The sequence below is a fragment of the Spermophilus citellus genome (genome assembly GCF_964194105.1).
Source record: "Spermophilus citellus genome assembly, chromosome: 3".
NCBI lineage: Eukaryota > Metazoa > Chordata > Mammalia > Rodentia > Sciuridae > Spermophilus > Spermophilus citellus.
The window spans coordinates 170,873,330-170,892,363 of NC_138184.1; the positions used below are offsets into that span (position 1 = coordinate 170,873,330).

At 34.0% G+C, this 19,034-nt stretch overlaps 1 protein-coding gene across 3 annotated transcripts in view; it reads left to right on the top strand.

Annotated features, from left to right (window-relative positions):
• Window positions 1–19,034, top strand: part of MAGI2 (membrane associated guanylate kinase, WW and PDZ domain containing 2) — a 1,381,189-nt gene that overhangs the window by 931,334 nt on the left and 430,821 nt on the right. For all 3 annotated transcript variants that reach the window (XM_081288532.1, XM_081288533.1, XM_081288534.1), the window contains exon 6: window positions 10,024–10,103. In XM_081288532.1, coding sequence (XP_081144658.1) covers window positions 10,024–10,103 — 80 coding nt within the window. The remainder of the gene's footprint in view (window positions 1–10,023; window positions 10,104–19,034) is intronic.

Consider the following 19,034-nt stretch of genomic DNA (forward strand, 5'->3'; position numbering starts at 1 on the left):
CAAATTTGTGCTGAATTTTCTCCCCTTTTCCATTCCTCCTACCTCCCTCTCAGTCTCCTTTTTCTAGTCCTCTGATCTTCCCTGTCTCTTTTTTTAAAAAAATACATTTTTAGTTGTAGATGGACACAATACCTTTATTTTATTTTTTCTGTGATGTTGAGGATAGAACCCAGTGCCTTCATATTCAAGACGAGCACAGCCCATCTTCCCTGTATCTTTGTGATATCCAACCCCCCTTTCTTTTCTCCCCAACTTTGTTCTAGCTTCTGCCTGTGAGAGAAAACATTCAACCCTTGATTTTCTGAGCCCAGCTTATTTCACTTAGCATGATATTCTCCATTTTCATCTATTTACTGGCAAATGCCAATATTAGAGAACATCTGTTTTAAAGGAACTTTAAAGTTAAAGATTTTGGCCCAAATTTAAATTGTTTATGTGAATAAGACACCCAAAATGTTCATTAGGAACAGTAAAAACTAAAAATATTATTAACACATAACTCTTATTTTTTCAGAGTTTTATGAGCCTTCGGGAGAAAAATAATAATAATAGAAACTGAAATTCTCAGTGCTGGCAGTAGATAAAAATATGCAATATCTGATTATTCAAGAAAAATATTAAAAACTGGATTCCCTTTCCCAACCTAGAGTGATTTATGACTTAGATCTCCATAGGTAGAACTCAGTTGTGAAATTGAAATGTTACCACATACCAATATTTAATTCTCACATGAAGCTGGAAACTTTGATACATGTGGCCAAGGGAATGCATAATCAGGTAATTATGTGGTACTCTGTTTGACTCCAACATGGATAAGAAATGCAGTGTTTTGCAGAAAATGAATCAGTAGCATTCACCTTTCAGCAAATGTTCTAAATTAACAAAAAACCAACAGAATCTCTTGTATGAATTTTTATTGCTATAAACAATGTTACAGAGACACCTTTTATTAATTAATTAGGAAAGAAGGTATGTAGAATTTTGTAAAATATAACAAACTAAAAATTCCTCAATACATGTATCTCTAGAAACATAATTTTGAGATTGATAAGCATAGCATGACATCATTACAGATCAGAAGTAAAAATATGAATTTTAGATGTGAGGTCAGACATTGATATTCAGAATAATTAATGTTCAGAAGAAGAAAACTGATGATATGAACATTTTAATTATGCAACATTGGGGGAGTAGGGATATGTGGAAACTATTAGAGAAACCAAATAAGTTGATAAAACAACTGTTTCCACACAGTGTTTCTAATAATGCAGTTATGAAAACCTCTTTTCTCTGTGATTAAAATAAACTTTCCTCTTTTAACCTGGTTTAGGTTGTGAAGAAATGGGTCTTTTAAAGACTGAAGTTAAAACTCTGTCCAGGCTTGAAAGAATCTAGGAAAATGATTGCATTATTTTAGTCACTCAGCCAGTGTAGGCATTCAAAGATTCACAAGATGTTATCCCTTCTCTCAAACTTATTATCAAGTTGGAGACAACAGACAAATAGTTATAAACTATTAGTAGATAATTTCTGAATTTTGTGATACTATTCAGAGAAGGATTCACCTAGAACTGAATCAAAATGTAAAAGGAGGCATCATGGAAATCGGGAGATTACATGAACTTAAAAAGTTAATAATGTGTGGACAGGCTTTCCAGGTATAGCCTCTGTCATTACAAAGACCCAGTCCCTAGGGATCCCTAGGGGTGAGGGAAGGTCAGGAGAATCCTGAATCTACTAGAGAAGTATGGCTTAATTGCTAGATTAGTGCTTCTGAAAGGCAAGAAAATAATTGGCAATTTCTTTTTTTTTTTTCTCATTTGTTGTTGTTTGTTTTGTTTTTTAATCTCCCTAATGCTGGAGGGAAGGATGGATGGGCAAAATCAGGAGCAAAGATAGGTGGAGGTGGGACATTAAGACAAAATGGAGAAGATAATTTCATTTGTGGCAAGCGAGCTGATGCTGAGGGAGACAGCCTGAGAGTAAGAAGGATGAAAAAGCCTGCAGTAGAGGCTGAAGTGTCTCTGCAGGAAGGGGAACCTCAGAAGTAGGGCCATGGCAGTGTGAGACTGGCCTGCTTAAGAAGGTCACTGCACAGAATGGAGGGAGCCCCAGCCCACCCTTCATGCTGGACAAGTTTCTGTCCTCCAAAAACATCACCTTTGAATCTCAAGGCTCAGTTTGATTAACTCAGGTATGACTGAGCAGAGAGTAGATCAGTCCCTTTCTTGGTGGTCCCTCATTTCCACACCATCTTGTCTGATGTCACTCTTAACTCTGGAATGCCCCTTCCTTTCCCAACTACATTTTCAACATCAAAGTTTCCACCCACTTTTGTTGATGTGTGAGTACCTTTGCTGTTGAAATCACAAGGAATTCTTTTGTGAGTTAAATTTGGAATATGAAAGTCCCTTGGAAACAGATCTGGTAGGGCAGGAGACTATGACAGGGGAGGAAGCATGGTTAGACAATGAGGATCTTCCTAGGAACAGAGCTGCACTGTGTCCCAGAGATAGTCCTGAAGCAAAGTCAAGGTGCCAGGAAGCTAAATAAAAAAGAAAGGTAGAACTACATACACCTTGTGGGGTGGCTGACTCCAGTTAGTTAACAGAGGCATATGCGTATCATTTTGTGAGAGAGAGAGAGAGAGAGAGAGAGAGAGAGAGAGAGAGAGTGTGTGTGTGTGTGTGTGTGTGTGTTGAGAGCACTTAAAATCTACTCTCTCTGCAGTTTTCAAGAATACAAGACATAGGACTTTATTTGTCAATAACAGATGAGTAAAATATTTAATAAATGAAATTTAAAATAAACAAACATTTATTTAAATGTTTTGGAAAAGGAAAGAATCACAAAAGAGGAAGATAAAGTAGACAAAAATAAAAGACCCATGAGGAAAGAAGAACTAACCTCAATGAAAACCCTCCACTGGTGCAGATACTGTGACATCCATTTAGGGTAATGGAAGTTTTCCCAACCAGCAGCCCCTGCATCCTCATCAAACTTTACTAGATTTTGTCTCCTGTAAAATGAGGCTCATGATAAAACAGAAAATGAGTGAAACAAAGGAGAAAAATTCTGATTTTGTGTATAAAATATATATCATGCCACACAAACACACACACACACATATATATGTATTATTTGTTTGTTTGTTTATAAATAGAACACTGCCTATACTGAAACATTAACTTTGTGCTTTAAAAAGGTATGTATAAACATTATGGGTTTTAAATTGAGGTAACAAATAATTCTATTTATTTATCTTCTATGCAACAATGCTTTAAAATATTAATTATTTACTTGATTTGCAAAATGATTTATATAGCTCATTCTTTATAATTTGTGCATTTAAAGCATGAGCCTTTTTTCTCTTTTTGTTCTCAACCCTGGCGAATTACTGGGCCAGCTATGTTTCCCCCACTCTTCAAACTGCCTCTTTTGATGAATGATGAAAGATTTCTTTTATCATTTATAATATTTAAATGAGAAAAGGTGAATATCTGATAAAGTATGTTTAAAGAACATAATTTTAAATTGTGAGTTGAATATACTCTTCCAAAGATGCTTTAAAATAGTAGTAATGTCATGTTTAGCAATTTTCAAAAGACTTTCAAATGCATAATATCATATGAAATCAGTTTTTTCTTTGACTTAGATCATCCTCATTAATATAGCTTTAAAAAAGACAGAATATTTAATTATAAATTCAAATGAGGAATGTGTAAATGCAAATTCAAATAAGGCATCATATCGAGTGCTCACTTTTTTTCAGGTTGTGTTCAGATTACCTTAACAAAAATAACTAACAAGTTAAGCATTCACACACTTTTCATTTAATCCTCACTTTATGAAATTGAGGCTTATAGAAATAACTATTTGACTAAGAAGTCATGTCACCAAGAAGTGACAGAAACAGTATTCTTTGATTTTATTTATTCAACAGCTGTTTTGAGGACACATACTATGTGCTAAGAACCATTTCAAATCCCAGCAATACCGCAGCCAACAAAACTGACAAGTTCAGACTGCCATGGAATGTAGTCTGTCTCCAGGGTCCTTGCTCTTAACCAATTTACTATGGTGCCTACTTTGCATATATCATATTACAATCACCCAAGGCAGTGCTTGATTTATCTCCATTTTATAGATGAGGTTCTAAGGCACCCTTGGACAAATTAACATACCCAAGGTCATCTAGCTCTGTCACCCTACAAAGTCATGCCCATTATCCCATACTACCTCCAGCTTATAAATAAACATTGGCTAAAGTAAACTTTTATATTACAAATGGTATTTGTTTAATAAGTTTCTTGGCCAGAAATTTACTATTCCAGAGGCTAAATGTTCCATAAAGAGGAGCTGCCACAGGGTTAATCTGGATTGACATGCTTTGGGAATCCCATTAAATTACTTCTTTGTTTGGGAGTCAGTTTAGTTAGGGACACAAAAGAGACTGCTATTGCTTTGGCAAAAAACAAAATGACAACAAGAACCTATTTGTTTACTACCATCTTCCTGAATGGCAGTGAACACTATGTCATCTCAAATAATAGACTTTTAAATGCAGGCTTTTGAAACTGGAAATCACATCTGTGAAAAATGTCATGGCTGTAGATGGTTTCCAAATCTTTGTTAGAGGTGAATTTTCTTTTGAATCTAAACAAACATACAGTAAGTCTATGTTTCTTCTTGTGTTGCTATTTCTGTATCCCCTTAACTTTTACATAAATTATCAGTTGCCATTTCTAATACTTTGAACCTTCACATATTACATAGAAGACAAAACACTATGGAAGCTTATTGGAGAGAAATGTAAAATAGTTTTGGGGCGTGCAGTACTACCAAACTCATTCTAGACTTGACATACCCTTACCAGTTGCAAAATCTGGCTTAAGCTTACTTTCTATAGTATGTATTACAAAAGCAGGAAAGCAGTAGCTATTCTCCATATTTGTATCATGTCCTTGCGCGAACACATGTGTGTGTGTGTGTGCGCACATGAGCCTGCTCATGATTCTGGTATAATCCTCAGTCAGAAAAAAAAAAGTGTGTTAGATAAAATAGTGTGAAACAACACCCACAACGTTCAAAACAATACTTACAACAAAACCTCTTTTTAAAAAAGTTTGCTGAATACTTGAAAGGCAGGATGGTAGCAAGCTCCCTAACTCACATGCTTGAGCAAAATTATAGGAGCATTATTTAGGAAACAGTCATTAAAAGGTCATTAACAGTAGTTTTATATGTGCATTACCTTTGTATAAATAGGGAAAAATTAGCAAGACTTGGAGCAAATGGAGTCTTTGAAAAAGTTTCCTCTGTTAATCATATGTCCAATCACTGTTTCCAATAGTTCTTTTAGGAATGATGATGTAGAAAGAAATTGAAGTCATTTGGAAGTAATATAATCATCTCAAGGTTTCACTATTAGATATAATAAACTTGTGTATCCTTAAAAATAATGTTTAACTCATAAAATATGATCAACAATCTCTATGATTTTTTGTCTCTGAACCCACATAACTGCTACTATGGAAACTTTAACAACCATGTACATTTTGAATAATTATTGACTCTAAAATCAGTTACTGTTTTTAGAGAAAATGGAGAAAAGGAAAAGAATGTTTAATAATAAAAGATTCTTGTTCCACTAATAATGTTTCTGTTGAATGAAAACACTTCCAATATTCATGCAGTGATGGGAATGTTGTTTTGGCCCAGGTGGTAATAAAAAGAAAGGAGAAAAGAAAGGAAAGCATGTCTTAAAATTGGATTTGGCAGAGAAGGTGTGTTTACCCTCACTGGGAAAACAGAGTGAATGAAAAAATGGAATTCAGGAAAGAGTGTGGCATGAGTGATAAGAAACTTTCAAGCTCTGCTCCTAATAAATATTCAACCCATTGGTAGTCTTTTTTAACTTTAGGGCCCAAGACCTAATATTCATATGCACATTATATAAATGGGAATTTTAAAAAGGGGATTTATTCTGGAAAAACATTTGGCTTTGAATGACTAAAATTTGATTTGAAAACTATTCATATAGAGAACTTAAGTTAATAGGGAGAAATTTTTTTTCCAGTGATATTGTCAGTACCTTCTCAATCACAAAGCTCTTTCATCTCTATGCACATGCAATTTAATTTAATACCTACTAAGAGCAATACTCAACACTTCCAAAGGAATTTAAGTCATGACCAGTACCCTATGTAAGGGTTTATTTCTGAATGACACAGGAACTTGGAGCTGGATTGCCACCTGGGGGAGTGACTTAAAATACTCCAAATGCAAAGCAGTGTTAGGTTCAGTATGCCCCTGGTTTCACCAAAAACCTTTGGACTTGGGATCCAGTTACATCTGGGTACACACGCTTTCATTTTCATGTACTAGCTTTGTAACCTGGGCAAGTTATCTACCCTCTCTCAATCTTTATTTCTCCATCTATAAAATGAAGTTAATAATACTTAGCCACAGACTCATTGGCATTAAATAAAATGATGTAAATATTCTGCTGAGTCCCCAACAGAGTAGATAGCAAGAACTGTGAGATAATATTATTGGCTGTGCTGTGACGTACTGTACTGAGAGTAGCTTTTCCAATTGAAATGAAGCATGCTCTATGTGAGAAGAGTGTTTGCTCAGAAGATGTTATTATTTAACCTGCTGCTTTTGTCAGTTTGGCAAAGGTTAAGCTTACAAAATGTACAGAAATTTCTGATTCATTACAGGTCAGCCTACTGTGTATTCTCAAGACCATCCTGATAGGAATTTGAACTATAATTGTGGAGTTGAATGAAACCTCAGTTCTGGCTTTTCCTAATCCTCTAGGTAGATTAAATATATAGTTTAACATTAGAGAATATTTTTTTTGGATATACCCATAGGATAAAACATATTTTAGAGATTTTTATCCAGCTTTTTTGACATTGACTGAACTTAAATAACTATTGACTTTTCTTCATCTGATCTTTTACATTAGTGCTTAGCACATAAGCTCTACCCATAGAAATATGTAAAGCAGTGTCATTTTATGATTACTAAAGGTTACTAAAAACTGTATGTTCCATTCCCCAGTTAGAATAAGAAAAGTTTCTGTGCAAAAGTAGCCTATATATGTGTAGGTATCCTGTTAAAACAAATTGCAATATAAAATGATATAGCATTTTCTTTTCCTAGTATTTATGCAACACAATTTAATCTGATATGGAAAACTGATGTCATGCATCTGAATCTGAACTAACTAAGAAAGTGAAATGAAATCACCTTCTCAAATTGGAGGAAAGATAGCCTGCAGATGGTGAAAAATTTTTCAATGATTCCATTTTGTACACAGTTTCCTGACCAGCATTTAATCCTATTTTCAAATGGAATTATTAGAATTTAAAAATATGTAATTTAAGGAAGTGGAAACACTATTTGGTCCGTTGTCTCCCAAATGCATGAAAAATGTCCCCTTTGTAAGGCATCTGGAAGGAACATGCAAATTATAAGGCTGGTGAGAGTCACTATTGAAAATACTGTGCTATATCTTCATGTGATGTTTAAGGCAATTACTGGAGGTAACTACTACCCACATTTCTTTCAGAATCATTTCTGAACAACAGCTAAAAATGCTGTTAACTATAAGAGACTCAATCTGTCAAAATGTATTAAAGTGACACACTGTTAATGCTAGTTCAACCTAAAAAAAAAAAAATTCATCCTGTAATGAAATGCTTCACACAAACTTAGGAAAGCCAGGAAGCTTACAGTTCCCTACAAAATTAGCCAGTATTTTAGACCCATGGTGATGTGATATAGAAATGGTAATTTGACTCCCTGTTGTGGTTTACTAATGGCTCTTAATACTTATCCATAGATGCATTTGCTTTTATAAATATGTCTAAAGGACAGAGAAATCACTTTTCTTCAAAATGGGGAAAGGATTTGAAGGATTTGGAAGAAGCAGGACAAAAAGAAATTTCTTTTTCTTGCCCACTCCCAGTTTCCCCCTACCTTATAGAAACATGAATATCAACACATACACACACACACACACACACACACACACACACACACATGTGTGTATAATGAGTATTTTAAAAGAAATTTATTAAAAATGAGAGCAGCAAACTCTGAAGCTAGTGTTCCTATCCTCACATTTAGACTAGTCCACACCTCCATGCAAGAGCACCCAGTCTTCAGAGCAAAAGACTAGATTATATTGACATCCTATAAATGAGGGCTAGAACCAGACGAAAGTGTCCTCAATACTTTATTTCCTCCTGAAACTTGATAATGAAGCACCATCAGACTTTACAAAGGTCAAATTGGGGGAAAATAAAAGTTGGCATGCTCTCCTGATGATTTATTACTGGATCAAATACACAGACTTTATCTGATCAAGTTATTAGAGCCCTGGTCAGAGGCATCTATCACTGAGAAGCTTTTAAAGGTGAGGAAAGTGGACAGTATTTTCTCTTACTCCACATAAGAGTCAGATGTAGAAGTGGATCTTTTTTAAAGAGCAGAGATTTCAAAACCCACCAGTCTTAAAGTCCCAGTTCTCAGATCAGAGATGGCCGTATGCATAGGCACATGTAATGATCATCAAGAAAATGATATTTGAAGAGTGCTTTAACACCTTGGAATAACTTTCCACAGCCCATCTTGTCTCTTTCCTTTATCCTTTTGGCTTCAAAATTCCCTCCATTAGGGGGAAACTTAGTACCTACAAGTTTACTATCAAATATTCTGCTAGGAGAACTTTACTTTTAATATAGTAAATTTAATAGGGTTCATCAGATTGTCTAGTTAACATTGGTAGCTCTACATGATGAAGGGAGAAACTTCACTGAAGGGAGAAAAATACATATGAAATTTTTATCAACATTAGCATTTGCCCTCCTAACAACTGTGCTCAAGTGCCCCTATTTCATCTGATCCTAATTTCTATTTCCAACCTATTTTCTATTCTAATTATTCATGTACCATTTGTTGGTCTTCCAAGTGTATAAACCTTGTACTTTCCTAAAAGCACGTTCTATTCTGAAGCCCATTGCAGTCTTGGTAATTTGTCCATTGGCAGGTGAGATCTCTTGCTGTAGCTGTACACAGTAAGCGTTTTAGCTCTAATGAGCAGCTGAGCCATTGAGTGGTTCTTGAATTATAATGTGCATAACAATCACCTATGTTGCCCACAGATGATGGAGGCTTTGTGGTCCCAGCTCAAAGGTTCTGATTTGGAAGGACCCAGAAAGCATTGCCAGCAAGTGCACCAGGTGATTCCAGTGCAGGTGAAGCTAGGAGCACTTGACGTAAACTTCCTCTGAAAACATTGGTCTTTTGCTTCTTAGATTTCTGGCAAAAGACCTGTAAGACAACATATATTTTTTTTTCAAAATGAAAATATCATTTTTTAATTAAATCCTGGAAATTTTATTTCAGAAACATTACAAGTCAGACATTTTTATCCTCTACTTTCCTAGATGGGTTGAGAATATTTAGGAGGGTGTTAGCTTAATGCGAGTTAAGAAAATTGTCATTAATCACTTTTTGAGAAAATGTAGGAATCCCAGGAACATGCTGTAATTTGCGTCACTTTTGGACTGCCTCTGCCAGCTCTGTTGTTAGCAGAACAGTTGTTTATGAAAAGGGCAGGTTTAAGATGAAAATACTGCATTTGCAAAACTCAGAAAACAGTATCAGAGTCTGTAGACTGTGCTCTTCCAACTGGAGAATCCTGTATTTGTAATAAATTCCTGTTGCTCTGGATGAGTTCTGCATTTTCAATGAGGTTAACTTGGCAACATTCAAGTTGATTTTAATAAAAATAGCCGCTTTGAGGACAGGGAGCTGAGGTTGCCAAATTTACAGCTGCCTTGCACAATTACTCTTACACCTCCTTCAGGGCTACTTAGAACCAGTAAGCAAATTAAGTGTATCGATTGCAATTTTGTTGGACTAACCCCGCTTATTTTTTTCTTAAGGAATAAACTTGATTCCTTTTAGTATGTGTCTGTTCAGAGTGATCTCTTTTCTTTTCAGCCATAACACAAAGACAACATCATGGCTGGATCCACGACTTGCGAAAAAGGCTAAACCTCCAGAAGAGTGCAAAGAAAATGGTAGGTTATTAAGTTTTTATGGTGTTTCAGCAATGCCCTTTGAGAATGTTTGTGTTTCTTAAAAGAGGGACTCACCTAAAGAAGCAATAATCTAGTTGAAACAATTTTCAGAATATACTATTTAAAGCTCAGATAGGAGAGAGAATTAACTCGGCATTTCAGCAGGGCCATGTGGTTTTGCTTTTTCTCCCTGAGGAGACTGTGCTGAATATCACATCTCTGTCATCTCTGTTGATTCTGTTTGACTCCTGGCCTGACTTTCCACCACCTACTAAGGACTTTTAGTTTGCAATATGTCTCTCTGAGTACTCTGATATTTTAAGTGGAGTCAGATATGATGCATAGAGAAGAAGTATTGTGGAACTATAAATAATATTTGTTTGTATTCAAAGGCATAGCATTCTGCCAGTTAATATGGAACCAGTATTAATGAAGGTATATTTTTAATCAAATCTGAAAATAAGAGAACTAATTACATGAATGTCTTAGATTGTTCTTACTATTTTCTAGGACTAGGTTTAAATATAATAGACTTGCTTAAAAATGGACTGTTTTCATATATGTGAAGAATATTTTTCAAATAGTTTCAGAGGACTAGATGAATGTAAACCTTGTTATTAAATTGGTAAATCGTATAGGTGAAGCTGTTACTGATACATGCAAATTTTTAAAATGTTGTGGTTAATGTTGAAACAGTGCTTATAATTCAGCTAAAATGGCAAATACCATACTGTCCTGATGATTTACTATTTGACCACATTTGCAGTCTTTATCTGATCAAATTATTACTTCCCTATTCAGAGGCATCTGTCATTGTGAGCTCTAAAAGGTGATCAACCAGGCCAATAGTATTTAAACTTTTTAAAAACTTTTTACAAATCAACTTTTAAAAAGTCTCTAATTCTTAAAGTCCTTTCATTTTAATAATAATTATGATTTTTTTTCAAATAATATCATGTGTTCCTGTTATAAGGCAGCTATTCACAGGCTAGATACACTGCTGAGTTAAATTAAAAACTAATGCAATTTTTATGCACATATAAATACACAAATATCCAGTTTCTAATCAATATTATCTGCTTTGAATTTTAGATTTATAACAATATCTCTATTCCTCCTATATTATAGTACAACTATATGTGGTTTAACTCATAAAATCATTGTATGACCTGGACTTTTGAGCACATTTAAGTTACATTTCATTAATACCAATAAGACATGTGCTGCAAATTGTGATTGGTTATAAATTAAAATGACATGATCTGTTATGTCTGAGAGTTATCATTTACTTATGACACAGATGTAAAATGTTAGTATAACCTAATTAAAATGAATTTAACAATTTTTACATTCTGTGACATATTGAACTTCATAACTGTCTTGTTCCTTTGAGTTGTTCACTTCATTATAAATGCTCTTAAAGTCAAATTTTAAAATCCTAGGAGAAAAGGAGACATAACATATTGCCAAATTATGGTATTTCAGTTTTATCAGATTTTTCAGGGGAAAAAAAAACTTCTGAGCCTTCTCAAGATGGTAAATGCCTAAAATATAATGTCAGTGTCCTATGAACCAAATGTCATTGACAAATGAATCCTTTAAAAAGTTTATAGTTTATATCTGTTTTCATTTTCTATAAAATAAATAATTCATAGATAGTTCCACATATTATTCGAATATTGTACAATGGAAACTAGTATTTACTTAATGAAAATGCTGTTATTCTGGACACATATTTAAGTTTTCTTGCCAAGAAGAGTGTACTTACGTAATGTTGTTACTTATGGTTTATTTTTCCTTTCTTTAACATGGACTATAGCTTCTTTAAAATGTTAGATTTTAAGGGATTACTGTTGGGCTGCCAGTTAAATCACTCATATATCAAAAATCAGTTCAGACACACAGTGCACTAATTTTCTGAATGTTGGGAGTGTGCATAAAATGTGTATTTAAAACCTGTTGCTGTTCCAGATGATACCTTTCTTTTGTAAAGACTCACCCTTCCTCTGCTAGGCAGATAGAGTGAAAGCTAATTACCCTAATATAATTTAGAAATGAGCCAATCTGAGGTTGGATTGAGTTCCGATAAGACACAGTATATCTTTGGTTTGCCCCTGTCTTAAGGGCATTTGCCTACTAGGGTTTTCAACTAACAGCCTAGTGCAGGTTGGCAAACATTTTCTGTAAAGGGCCTGGTAGTAAATATTTTGGACTTTGCAGATCATTCAGTCTCTTTGCAACAACTCATTGCTCAAAAACAGCCAAAATCAATATATGAAGGTCTTAGATATGTTCTGCTAACCCTTTATCTATTGACACAGAAATTTAACTTTATATTCTTTTATGTAACAAAATAATCTTCTGATTTTCTCAACTGTTTAAATGGTATTTACTGTTCATTTGTGGTCCATACAAAAATAGAGGTGGGCTGGACTTGATACACAGGATGAACTCTTACTCGGTGTGTTCTTGTGAGGCCTTTCCTTTGGCACATCTTGAACATGAGTATTTTTAAATATCTTTCTACTCAGGATTACAAATCTGCAGAAAATCTAGGGGGCATCTTGAGAGTCCGAGGTTGTTTTTTTTTTGTTTTGTTTTGTTTTTCTTTCTTTCTTTTTTTTTTTTGTTAGAAGATCCTGCAGCTTCAGAATTTGACAAATGTCAAGGGTTACTTGACCAAGTGCTTAAGATCTCTCAAGTTTATATTTTGTCATTCTAATCTCTCAAGAGTCTTCAATTCTCTGCTGGTTACTCTAATCTCCAGCAGTGGCTTTCTTCCCAGGCTTAGTCCAAATTCAGATTTCGAAGAGCCCCAAATCACAAAAGCCTCTTCCAATTCTTCCCTAACCTCTACAAGGTTCTCTTCCAAATCTTAGAGCTTCTCAGTGTTCTCTTCCGCATCTTAGAGCTTCTCAGCTTGTCAATTCAGTAGTTCTCTGATCCCTTTAAACTACTTGTTTTCTCATGGGTTAAAAATTACTTACTCCAACTCTATCTAGAAATTCATATTTTAATAGGGTTGTACACCATGTTGTATATGTATGCATATTGCATATGAATGAATATAATTATGTGAATATTAGTATGTAGATACAGATCTATAACATGCATCTTCAGAGCTGTTCACTTAGGTGCCTGATTTCTTGGTCAGTTATAATAAGAGGAAATCAAATGGAAGAAATGGACTTAAATTATCACTGGGCTAGTGAAAAAAACTAACTATTTTCTCCTTGGTATCAAGGGGCTAAAGGAAACATGGATGGCTCAGTGCAAATATGCATCAAACTAGCACTTATTCTATTGACACCGAAGCACCCATCTCCCCCTTTATCTGAAGTCTAACACTGCTACTGAACATAAAAACACACTTTTTCCTCCCACAGTTCAGTTGGAAATGCCAGCTTTCTTGTGTCCTCTGTGTTTGTCATAGCTCTGTGCAGTTCCAGAGTTTTAGTATCAGTTCACACGGCAGAAGAAAGTCCCCACCTACCATGGGATTCTAATATTAGATTAGGGGGAGTGCTGTTAAGCAAGCTAATAGAGTCTTATTTAAAATGCCATAGAAATAGCAGTTAACTATTAAATAATTTGGATGCAAAACCAGTTAAATTGCGTATAAAGCACCAACATATTTGTCCCCTCAGAATCAGTGGTGTGGGACTTCTCTTGAGACATTTCCAATTACAAACATTCATATTCTGACACTTCTTTCAAGACTCACTGAGTTGGAATATCAAAAGCGAATAAAGCCTTCTGGGACCATTCTTTTCTTAAAATTGAAATGTGATTAAATTCAGTAGAACCATACGGTTATGCTCAGAAGAAGAAATCATGTGGATTGGAGTCAGGAAAAACTATTTCAACCCCAAATCTATGGGCTCTTAGGTACTTAGTATTTAGGATGGTGAGGTTTCTTACCTGTAGAATGAGAATTACATCTGCTTAATAAAGGTTCAGCTCTACATTCAGAAGTATAATACTTGTTGCACCATAAATTCTAAATAACTGTGAACTTCCTAACTTTCAGGTACTGTCTTAGACTCATGGAAAATAAGGGTTAAATTTAGACAGGTGTCCTGGAGAGATGGAGATGAATAAATCTTTGCAGGCTAAAATTTTCCATCTTGCTAATTCTAGCCTGATGTTAATAGTTAGGAGTTTTTTTTTTCTTTTCATTCCATTAAAGTGGCCCTGAATGCTCACAAAGTTATAATTTCATTGAGATGAACTGACTAGGTGGTTTCATTTTTGTATTCAATATCTACAAATTATTTGACTTTTCTTATTCAATTATTAAAATTCCAAAATTCTAAAATTTATTTATGTACAAGTACTGAACACCTATCTTTAAATATTATGAACAAAATTGAATCCTATTTTGTTTCTACTGATATCTTGGATGTTATAAAAAATGAGGAGGTGGCAAATATCTTAATAGAGACAGTTAATACTTATTTAGCTAACTAGTAATTATTCGTGTTAGTCATGATTTTCTATAGCAACACTTTTGAGATATGCTTCAACCAATAGCATGGTACCCTTTTCAGTATTTTTGGCTCAGATGTACTCAGAAATACCAACCATTTAGGAATATAAGACTTTCATGGATGAAATAATAGTTTATTCAAAATAAATTATGTAGAATAGATAATTCCATTATTGTGCATTGGTACCAAATTTGGGGGGAAGCTTGTAGCTATTTTATTGGTTCTAATTAGCCCCTGTGTCTATTAAAGATTGGTTGATGTTCACATTGTGAAAGCTGTTGTATGTATTGAATATCACACCTGAAATAATTATTTGTATATCTTGCCTTCATACATGCTAATATTTATCAGAACTGTCAAATAGAAACTATATGAGGACCATGAAATTTTGTCCTACATTTTTTTCTTACTTGCTCAAGTTACTTTTATGTTTAGAAAAGTGTTAGCTTGTCCTTACATTGTAACAACTTCTACTTAAAAATTGCATCAATACCGTCAAATCTATTTGTTCTACACAATAGCAGAATGACTTCAAAAATTTTCAAGCATTACCTTTTAAAAACTTTTTATTTTTAAATAATTACAAATTCATGGGAAGTTACAAAGTCATATACAAGGAGGTCCAGAACATCCTTTATGAATTTTCCCCAAAGTTAACAAATAATCAGACTATAATATTAAAACCAGGAAATCGACAATGGTACAATACAAAGAGTCTATTCAGATTTCACCAGTTATACAAGTATTCAGTGTGTGTAAGTGTGTGCTGGTAGGGGTTGGGGGGTCCGTGCAATTGTATCACATATGTAGTTAGCCATACGTATAACCCTTGATCTGTTCCTCATTTCAATTACTTTGTTATTTCAAAAATGTTATATAAGTGGAGTAATACACTGTATTTATTTTATTTTTTGAGATAGTCTTTTTTTCCATTCAACACAATTCCTGAAATCCATTCAAGTGTGTATAACAATAGCTTGCTTATTGCCATACACTATGCTACTATAATATGGCTTATTATATGTCCTTTTTACTCATTTGCCCCTTAAAGATTTCTGGATTGTTTCCAATTTGGAGCAAATACAAATAAAGCTGCTATGAATATTTGTATACAGGTTTTTATGTGAACATAACATTTTTTACTTCTCTGGGATAAGTGTACAAGAGTACAATTGCTGGATTAAATGGTAAGTACATTTTAGTTTTAAAAGAAACAGCCAAACTGTTTTCCAGAGTGGCTTTACTCTGACATTTCCACCCACAATGAACATGTAATTCAAATTTTTGCATCCTTTCCAGCATTTGCTCTTTAGAATAATTTTCATTTTCCTTTTAGCCATCCTGATGATACATAGTGATACTGCATTTTGGTTTTAATAAGCATTTCCCTAATGGCTTATGATATTCAATATCTTTTCATGTAATTATTTGTCATCCGGATATCCTAATTGGGTTAATGTTTAATCCTGTCTTTTGCCCAATTTGTTTGATTCTTAAATTAAGTTTTGAGAATTCTTTATGTATTATAGATAAGAAGTCCTTTAATCAGATATGTTATTTACACACATCTTCTCCCCAGCCTGTAATTTGTCTTTTCATCCTTTTTAACATGATCTTTTGTGGAGAAGTGTTTTTAGTTTTGATGAATCCAGTTTATTGCCCTTCCTTTTATAAATCATGCTTTTGGTAACTTGTCTAAGAATTTCTCAGCTAGCCTAGGTCCCAAAGATTTTCACATATGTTTTTTCCTAAGTACTATATAGTCTTATGTTTTATATTTAAATAATCTATTTTGAATTAATCTTTGCATACAGTACAAGGTTGAAGTTGAGGTTCTTCTTTATCCCTTTTCATTTTATTTATTTGCAAAATGATGTCCAATTACTTGAGGACCATTTTTTTGTCAGTGCTGTCCTTTCTCCCTTGAATTGTACGTGCCTCCTCATCAGACATCATGGGTTCTGTTGATCCAGGTGTCTAATCTTCACTGGTACCACTATAGCCATAAGTAAGCCTTAATATTAGGTATAGTTATGTTTTCTACTTTATTCTGGATCCAAATTGTTTTAACTATTTTAAGTTTATTTCCTTTTCATATAAATTTTAGAATCAGGTTTTCTAGGAGTACAACAGTCTTGCTGGGATTCTCACAGGAATAGGATTAAACGCATAAGTCAACGTGGGGAGAATTGATAGCTGTACTAATCTGAGTGTTCAAATCCATGAACATAAGTCTTTAAATTGTTAAGTCCTCTTAGCTTCTTATTTCATTAGCATTTTGTAATTTTCAGCAAAGTATGGTGTACACATTTTTCACATATACCTAAAAATTTTGAGCAAGTAAATAATTTTGTGTTTTAATCTTGGTATATAGAAGTGAAATTGATTTGTGGGTTGATCATGGGTCCTGTGACCTAGCAAAACTCATTTGTAAGTTACAGGAACATTTTTGGTAAATTCCTTGTGATTTCTACCTAGACAGTTTCCCATTTATATAATCATATTTTTTATTTAGACTGTTGACAAGGTACACTATTATATTGAAGGATTTTCAAATATCAAGCCAGTCTTGAATAATTAGGATAAGCTCTACTCAGGCATGGTGTACAATTTTTATACACTGCTTTATTCAACTGGCTAATTTATTATTTTTATTTTTTATTATTTATTTTCTTTGATGGTGCTGGAGATTAAACTAAGGACCCCATAGATGCTTAAAGGGCTCTACCACGAAGTTATATCCACAACCCCAACTTGTTAATGTATTATTAAATATTTTTGTGTCTGTGTCTATGAGAAATATTTATCTTTTGTTGCACTTTTATCTGATTTTGATATTGTGGTAATATTGGCCATATAAAATGACTTGGTAAGAATTACCATCCCCTCCTTCTATTTTCTGGAAAAGAGCATATGTAATTGGTGTGAGTTGTTAAAATGTTTACTAAAAGTCTTCTGTGAAACCACCTGACCTAAAGGTTTCTTTAAGCATGTTTTTATTGCAATTTTAATTGCTTTAATAGTGATGGGATTATTCAGTTTGTGTACTTTAACTTGTTTCAGTTTCAGTAATTTGTGGTTTTATAGGAATTGGTCCATTTCTTCCAAGTGGTTGAGTAAGACAAATTGATTTTTTTCTGTTGCTCAATTTGTTGAGTAAATTCTATGGATCTGTCCTTAATTCTGCCTTTATATTTTATGTCTGAGCAAGATTTTAATTTCTGTTATTTTGATTTTCAGCTGTAATTTCTATTTGGTGCTTTGTTATGATTACCGATTTAAAATTCTTGTCAGATAATTCAAAGATATATAGTTTTTATGTTAATCTTTTCTCATCCAAGTTGTGATTTTTCCTGGCCATTGGTATGAGGAGTTAAACTGAGTTTGTCCTACACATTTTTTTATGCAGACATTTAAAATAAAATCTTTTATTTTAGCAGACGGTGTCCCTGTTTTGGTTTGGTATGTAGGTTCTAGCCTATTTTCTAGGCTATAGTTTCAAATGCAATTTAGTTTTCAGAACATTTTCAATGTCATTTTGGTCTGCTTACTTGTTCTGATTTGGGAACTCCTGATATATATGTCTGTAGGTGCCACCTACAAGTCGCAGAAAGCTCTTCTCTTTGTTACCTGTTGTCACTGGAAGGAATGTGAGATGCTAGATCTGTGAGGTGGAAATTGTTCCCCTGGCCTTTGTTTTCTGCCCACGTGGTCCTATCAGGGGTGGAGCCAAGGATGTGCTACATGGGATCCACTGAGGTACCACTGAAGTTACATCGGGTGGGCTATTGCTGGTGTTAGTAAATGTGGCAACCATTCTGAACAATACCAATGCCACTACAGGGGATAAAAGGGATTCACCACTACAACTTGTCATGGGTCAAGAATGAGGCTGGCCCAGGTCTCTGCTACACTTCTCTGTACACACTTCTGGTCTTTTGTCCCAAAATAGAATTTCTTCATTTCTTTTCTTCTTTCTTTGTTTATATATGTGTGTTGTCTATTCCAAGCTGAAGGCCTCATTGATGCCTAGTCTAAGATATATAAGAGGTAAAAGAAAAAATTCACAGTGGTGTCATTCCTCTAATCCTAGCCAGTCTACCTTATTTCTGTCCTTCAGAATCTTTTCATAATTTTTCTATTGAGTCATTTCTAGGACTTTTAGTCATATTTAAAGGGAAAGAAGGGGAAAAATTAAGTCTATACCATCTTGCCTGAGACCAAATATCTAAATGTTCTTTTTTGGTACTACACAATAACAGTAGTTTAAAGTTTAGAAGTATTTTTACATGCATTCTCTGTGTTGCAGATACCAACAGTCTATGATATAGAGATTTTAAACTCTCATTTATCAGATAATGATGCTATAGTCCAAGGAGTTTAGGGTCCTTGGGCAATAAGTATAAATAGAAAATGAAACTCAATTCAAGACATTTGAGTT